At 37.8% G+C, this 7,740-nt stretch overlaps 1 protein-coding gene across 1 annotated transcript in view; it reads left to right on the top strand.

Moving 5' to 3' along the window:
* Nucleotides 1-3,139, top strand: part of LOC113297423 (lysine-specific demethylase JMJ706-like) — a 6,403-nt gene extending 3,264 nt beyond the window's left edge. Inside the window, exons 6-10 of the mRNA XM_026545881.1 lie at nt 61-359; nt 461-862; nt 1,172-1,497; nt 1,585-1,833; nt 2,210-3,139. Of these exons, the coding sequence (XP_026401666.1) occupies nt 61-359; nt 461-862; nt 1,172-1,497; nt 1,585-1,833; nt 2,210-2,611 (1,678 nt within the window). The 3' untranslated portion in view covers nt 2,612-3,139. The remainder of the gene's footprint in view (nt 1-60; nt 360-460; nt 863-1,171; nt 1,498-1,584; nt 1,834-2,209) is intronic.
* Nucleotides 3,140-7,740: the final 4,601 nt, after the last annotated feature.

Raw genomic sequence — 7,740 nt, 5'->3', positions numbered from 1 at the left:
CCCTCCCCCTCCCTCCCTCCCTCCCTCCCTCCCTCCCTCCCTTAACCTTTCCACTGAAAGTGCATTTTCTTCATTTGTCAGCATAAATTATCATCACTGTGGGGCATCAAAAACTTGGTATGGGATTCCTGGTGACGCTGCTCCTGATTTTGAAAAGGTTGTTCGTGAACATGTCTACACTCAGGATATTCTATCCACTGATGGGGAAGATGGTGCCTTTGATGAACTTTTGGGTAAAACGACGATATTTCCTCCAAACATTTTGCTAGAACACGATGTTCCTGTGTATAAAGCTGTACAAAAGCCTGGGGAGTTTGTTATCACCTTTCCACGGGCATATCATGCAGGGTTTAGTCATGGTATGCACTTGTTATATGTCCTATAGTCATTTTGAGGTCTACATTTAACAAAAAAAAAGGGATTTATATTCATTTTTACAACTGAATTTCTGCAAATTCAGGTTTCAACTGTGGTGAGGCAGTGAATTTTGCAATCGGTGATTGGTTCCCATTGGGGGCTGTGGCTAGCCGACGTTATGCACTTCTTAATAGAGCTCCTCTTCTTCCTCATGAGGAACTTCTTTGCAAAGAAGCAATGTTTCTTTCTAGGTCTTCATCCGTAACAACTGATGTCCAGGATGGGGAGTATTTGAAATTGGATTCTAACCGTTGCGTTAAGGTTTCATTTGTGCATCTAATGAGATTCCAGCATCGTGCTCGCTGGTCATTAATGAAGCAAAGAGCTTGTTCAAGTGTTTCTTTGACATCTCGTGGTACGGTTCTCTGCGGTATTTGCAAACGAGATTGCTATGTAGCATCCGTTCAGTGCAACTGTTCTCCTCAACCGATTTGCCTCCTTCATGGTATGCATATCTTCCACTCTATTTTAGATTCACCATTTAGAAGATTGTTTGGCTGTCAGGAGGTGTGACTTTTTGTCTTAATTTGGTGGGTGTATAGCTTCATCACAAGTCCCAATTAAGCCTCCTATTGTGTCGTATCAGCTGAGCCAAAGGAAGATATTTGCTAGGATTGTCAATACAATCAAGATTTGTCTTTGCCTAATATCAGCACTTTAAGGTGTTATAGGGGCACTTACGATAGGGTAAATGAATCCTTTTATGCCAGAAAAATTTAGTTTGATCTTTTGCCTCTGTTTTGGTTTAATGCAGGGATTGAATCAGTTTGCCCATGTGGCAGCAGTCGTGATCTTTATGTCAGGGAAGACCTTATTGAAATGGAAGCTCTGGCCCAGAAATTTGAGAAGGAAGATGGAATTTTGGACGAGGTTCAACAGCAACTAAAATCTGGAAGTGATTTGTGTTTGCAGTCAAAGTTATTTCCAGGCCCTGATCAGTCCGGCTATGTTCCGTACTGTGATATAAAATTTGAGCAAAATCTCCAAGCTAGAACAGATTTGAACAGTGAAGAGTTTATTAAAACTGAACCTTCTCTCGCATCTGCAGCGTCAACACTATGTTCGTTTCTAGAGCCCAAGGTAAGCTCGCTCTTTTCATGAAATTGGTGTTTCTGTTCCCTGAGGCCTTGAACTTATTAGTTAATCTTGTTTCAAAATCTCTCTTAGCAGGCTGTTCCTACCAAGGGTTCTGAGGAAGTACCACTCAGCGCATGTAAACCTTTACAATATTCTCCATTATATGACAAATCTTTGCGTTATACCAGAGACAGTTCTCAGGGATCTCATATCTCATCCAATGTTGATCAATATGATGATGATTCTGATACAGAGATATTCAGAGTAAAACGTAGATCTTCCATGAAAATGGAGCAAAGGTCTGTAAATGATACGGACTTGAAGTTTTCTGAGCAACAGGTATGGGTTTTGTAAATATTTATATCTGGTACTGTATTACAATTGGACAGTAAAAGTGATTTCCAACATTGGTATTTTGGTAATTATTTTCATCCTTGTATCAAGGCAGCCCATTTAACTGAGAAAGGTTCCAGAAACTGATATCTGGTTTATGTTGAACGAGCAAATACTCATTTTTGTTTTACCTCCGGGTTTGCTTACAACTTCACTTGCATGTATGATTTCAACATATAGAGACTACCATAGATCCGTTGTACAAGAGCCTAAATTGAAATGCCTTTTTGACAAGCACTGGTTTGAGATGCTACTTATTATATGTTTTGTGGATTAATCTTTTCTCCTGTAGCTTGACAAACTCTTTATTTTCTCTTATCAGAGGCTTAAAAGACTCAAGAAGCTCAATCCAGAAGGGAGCAATGAGCAGATACAATCATCTGACTGTAACACTACCAAGAAAACGGACCGGCATTTTGTAACCATTTCTAACTCGAAAGAAGCTTCTGTTCTGGCTTCGAAGTACAGGATCAACTTAGGGAATGCAGTTACACCAGGCACCAAATTCATAGCTTCTAACAAGGATGACAATTTGGGAGCAAGAGAAATCAGCAGAAAACCCAACTTCCATATGAACAGAGGAAAGACTGTGAGAGAACCATCATTTATTGATATTGAGCCAAAGCGCCTTAAAGTTAAAGGCCCGTCATATTACTTTAGCAGCAGTGAGCAGGCTGGGCCGAACAGTAGTAGATATTGGGGAACTGACAGAAACGTGGAATGAATAATGAGGATCCTTCGCTCGAGGATGTATATCCTCTGCCCGACTTCGCTATTAACTTCATTCTTAACTCAATGTAGGGGCTCTAACAATTTTTTTAGGGGAAAGCTGAATTTGACAGTGGGAGCACACAACAGCTATTAACAAAAGCGGGGTTTTGGAGAAAATAACCGATTCTTTTCGTGCTTTGCCTTAATGGAGGCAACCATCACTTAGGATTCTTCTGTTCTCTGGCCGATTGCGGGTTTTTTCACTCATTGGGCTAGGGCAACTTGTTTGCACAGAATATTTAGGAGTTGTTGGGTAGTTGTGAGAAATGTGAATGTGTAAATTGGTTTGGTTGATTGATCAATCTCAACATCTTGTGAGACAGGGTTAGGCTATTCCTTGCACAGGTCTATCAGAGTCTCAGTTTAGGTTAAGTCTCCTGCTATGTTTCCCCGATCAATTTCTTTATTCTTTACAACGATGGGTAACACATCATTTGTGTACCTCGATCTAATAAAAAAATCACAGAATTTAGTTTTAACATTCCTCGTGTTGGTTTTTCCTTGTCTAATAGCTGAATGTCTCAGCTGCTCGTCTCAAAGCTCTTGTACATGACCGGAGTCCATTTTTTTCACAACAACAATCCATCTAAGGTTCTTTTTCGTTTTTCGTTCTGGATCCAGCAACTGTTGGGAGTGCTGTCTCAGTTATTTGCCGATCCAACTTTTTTTTTTTTTTTTTGATAATCCCGATCCAACTACTTGATAACCTGTCAAATTATATTATCAGGATTTGTTGATTTGGCAGCGATTGCTGTGAGTGGGGAGGCAACATCGGCCTGATTTTCCATCATATTACTTAGTGATGCGCAAAACTTCAATCTGAATCTTATACGTATGCTGGGTTTTCATTTTTCAGGCAACTGATTTGGACCCGCGAATTAAGTAGGCCTAGCTAAAAAATTCAAATCGCGAACATAAACTGCACCACGAGTCGTTTAACCAAAGCATACAACCAGCGAGTACCATCAAGGGAGTTCAAGGAAGGTGATATAGTGTTGGCCATTCCCCTGTATGTCCAAAGAAACGCAAGCGCTCAAGAATTCGCACCAAACTGGGAAGGACCATTCGAGATACGTGAAGTATGAGGCACCAAATATTAAAAAGTTGGACATGGTACTCCGGTCGAAGGAAAGCAAAATACCAAAGTCAATTGAAAAAATACCAAGTGTTTAATCTAATCTATTTTTTTTTTTTGCTAAGATAATAAATTTCATTCCAAAGAACAGATTACATGTTTAGGAGAAAGGCAGGTTTATCTCCCAGCCATTTCCTTGTTACATTGTGTCTTCTACAATGCTTGGCCGCTTTATCAGTCAAAGATATAAGTTTTCTGTTAACATAATCTAACCTTGAGAATGAAAAATTATTCAAAAGAAACCGACAGTCATCTAATATTGTTTGACTAAACCAACACAGTGGTTGTTATTATTATCCAAATAAGCGATTGCATTTTTTCATCATTGCGAATACAGAAACTACTTATGTTTTTGTCTTCCATCCATTTTATTCCTTCTAGTATGGCAATGCATTCTGCTTTTTCCGCCATTCTCGCTACTCCTTTGATGAGTTTGCATCCTTCAAAGGTCCCTGACATATTAGTTAAAACAAACCCATAACCTGCTTCATTAGTATCTTTGTCATAGCTTGCATCACAGTAGAGAATACTACACATATCAGGCAGGCCATTGTTGTTCGGAGCCTGGATAGGTGCAGGTAATATAACTGGTTGAGTATGTGTAACCGGCATACTCCGATCTATATTTTCTATCAGTTTCATTGCACAGTTGGCAGTATTTATTGGCGTGACTGTTTTATTTTGAAAAATCCGAAAACACATGTCTCTCCAAATACACCAAGCCGTGACAAATATCGATTGTTTAATTGCTAAACTGTGACTATTTTTGAACCAATCATCAAACCAGCTCCTAATATCTATGACTGATTCTTCTCCTTCTTTAAAAGAGACAAGGTGACCAAATGGAGTATTGGCCCAAACAAATTTAGCATATGGACATGACATCAAAAGATGTTCAACTGTTTCAATTGAGTTGGTATGAATCGGTTTGGTCTATATTGCAGGAGTCTGACATTGGTATGAAGAATATTCTCTATACATTTCCATATAAAGAATTGTATTTTGGGTAAGGTCGGGAAGCTCCAAATAGCTTTGTATATAGGTTGACTAGGATGGGGGTTCTGTATAAATTGAAGCTCACTTGCTAGAATTTTATACGCTGTTTTCACTGAGAACTCACCATTCTTGGTATGCAACCAAACCAATCTATCATCCCAGTGAGAGGGATTCTGATCTAAAGATCTTTTGAGCATTTTCTGCTGTGAAGAAACTATTGATAGGTTCTAAATTCCATGTCCTAGTACTATCTACAATGAAATCAACAACTAGCATGTCAGGGTTGGGATATGTATGACAAAGAGGAAGAGAAGCTTTCGGTATCCAATTGTTAGTAAATGCATGAATGTTTAAGCCATTTCGCACTTCCCAAATCAAGTTTTCTCTAATGATTTCTAGACCCAACTCTATACCTTTCCATAACCAAGATGAATCAGATGGTTTCCTAGGATGCAAAGGATGACAATTCTTGAAATATTTACATTTCAAGATTTTGACCCACAACTAATATGGCGAATGGATGAGGGTCAAGGCTAGTTTGGCAAGCATGGATCTATTAAAGATTCTTAAATCTTTAAAGCCCAAACCCCTTGTAATTTATGAGAACAAACATTTTTCCATTTTTTTTATGTAAAAACCAACTGATTTATCCCCCACCAGAAATCCCTTTGGGATTGTTCCATTCTTTGTGTAATGGTGTCTGGTATGAGAAAAGTACTCATGTGATAAATTGAAGAGGATTTCAAACATGTTGCACCATTGTGGATCTACCAGCTTGAGAAAACTGCTTTCCTTTGCATTTTGCAACTCTTTTATCAAAATGCTCAAGAAGATAATTGAATTATTATGTTTTATTTCTACCAATGAACAATGGAATGCCTAGATATTTTTATTTTAGATCGATATTCTTAACTGCCAACTCATTGATAAGCGAGACAACAAGATCTGGGTGAACATTTTTGCCTAAAAAGAACAACCAGATTTGTCTAAGTTAATGACTTGACCAGAGATATCGCTAAAATATTTGATCAGAGCCATCAAGTTATTAGTTTGCTCAAGGGAAGCTTTCACAACTATAAGGTAGTCATCAGCAAAAAGCAAGTACGAAACACTAGGAATCTCTTTGTTGATGCGTAACCCTTGAATTAGTTTGTTGTTTTCAGCATGAACGATATATATAGTTAACAATTTCATACATAAAATAAAGAGATAAGGGGATAATGGATCTTGTAAGGACCCTCAAGCTCGTCAATGCTATTAGACCAGTCAAGAGACGTTTAAGCCGCTAATGACTCGATTAATTGGAAATGAACCTTAATTTATAGAAGTTAATCTAACAAATATCTATATACGAAACTAGTACCGCTGGATAGATATTGAAAAGTTGCGTGGAATGGACTACTCGAACGTGTCAATCAGATACCAGACGAAGAAGATATCAGAAGATTTGTATCAAGGACAAAATAGTCTTTTTTGCCTTAGACCGACATGGGATGCCCTTAACCAAAATTTTGGGCGCTGTAGTAAGATCAGTTGGCCTTATCACCAAAACGTGTCGAAGATAAATTCATTTCTCTCATTTTTTTTCTTCTTTCTTCTTTCTTGTTCTCTTCTCTCCTTCTTTCTCCTTCTTTCTTCTTCTTCTTCTTCTCTGTTTTTCTTTTCTCCTCTCTGTTGGTTTCAATCTCAAAGTTTGAGTTCTTTTGTGGGAGAGATTCATGCAAACCTTGTTAGTTTAATGATTCGAGGAAGGAGGTGATGATGTTGGTGTTGGTTTGGTTCGGAAAAGCAGAGAAAATGGTAAGTGAAATTTGGATTTTCAATTGATTTGATGTTTTGTATGAATTGATTTTCAGTTGATCGATTTTAGAGTAGGTTTGTTATTAATTGAAGTTCCGATGTTTATATAGAGTTTAATTTAGTTTCTTAGGAGGAACTGAGTCTCGGGTCAGGTTTAGATGAATTAAAGTTGAAGATTAGGGTTCCTGAGTTGAGAATCTATAGATGAATTGGATAGTGGTGATTGAATTTGAATTGTTGACTTGAGGTTTTACAAGGAGGGAGTAGAAATTAGGGTTTTGAAATAGATTTATGAAATTGAGGCAAGACAAAGGAAATCAGAGAATGGTTGTTGATGAAACTCAAGTTGCAGGTAAAGGGCATGAATGTTCTGTTGGTGTTCTTTGAGCAGAACTTGTGGTGTTAGTGATTGATGTTGTAGCAAGTCGTATTGACAGGGCAGTTGAAGGGTAATTGAAATTATAGCTAAGAGTCTGGTGGAACTGAACTAAAGGAGCTGATGTTGAACTGATTATGAAAAGGATGAAGATTGTTTTGTTGCCTGTGAATTTGAGAAGTTATACTTGTAGTTTAAATTACAGGGAATGGAGATGAGTTTATGATTTGTATAAAGGGGTAGGAGTTGGTATTAGAGTTAGTAATGTAATTGAACTGGCAGATTAGGGGATGACAGGGTTAAATGGTTTGAGTTTGAATTGCAAGAGGAACAATGTTGCTGAAGTCGTCGTTGCGGAAATGCAAGGAGGAAGGACAAGTAATTGTCACAGGATGTGTTCGGATGATGTAGATACTGAGAGAACAAGAAACTGAGACAGGAAATAGGTATTATTATGAATGCTTAGGTTGCTGCTGAAGTTGAGGTTACAAAGGAGCAAAGGATGTGTAGTGTTGAAGTGATCAAGGTAGTTAATATCGTGTATCGGTATCGTATCGGTCGGGTTCTATACACCTACACAAAAGATAATATTGGTTTTTATAAGTGATACATCATTAGAACTAGAATTTCAAATCTTTATAAAACCATAGTAAAAAATAATAAGAATCATACACATATCTCAAGTTTCCAAAATACAAGGTGGTTTATTAGCAAGCGTTGTGATTGTTATCCCATTATGGCAGAAAATCTTTCTTATTAGCCTTCACTTCTATCT

This window comes from Papaver somniferum, chromosome 7 (assembly GCF_003573695.1).
Source record: "Papaver somniferum cultivar HN1 chromosome 7, ASM357369v1, whole genome shotgun sequence".
In the NCBI taxonomy this organism is placed as follows: Eukaryota; Viridiplantae; Streptophyta; class Magnoliopsida; order Ranunculales; family Papaveraceae; genus Papaver; species Papaver somniferum.
This window is presented reverse-complemented; position numbering and strand designations above follow the sequence as displayed.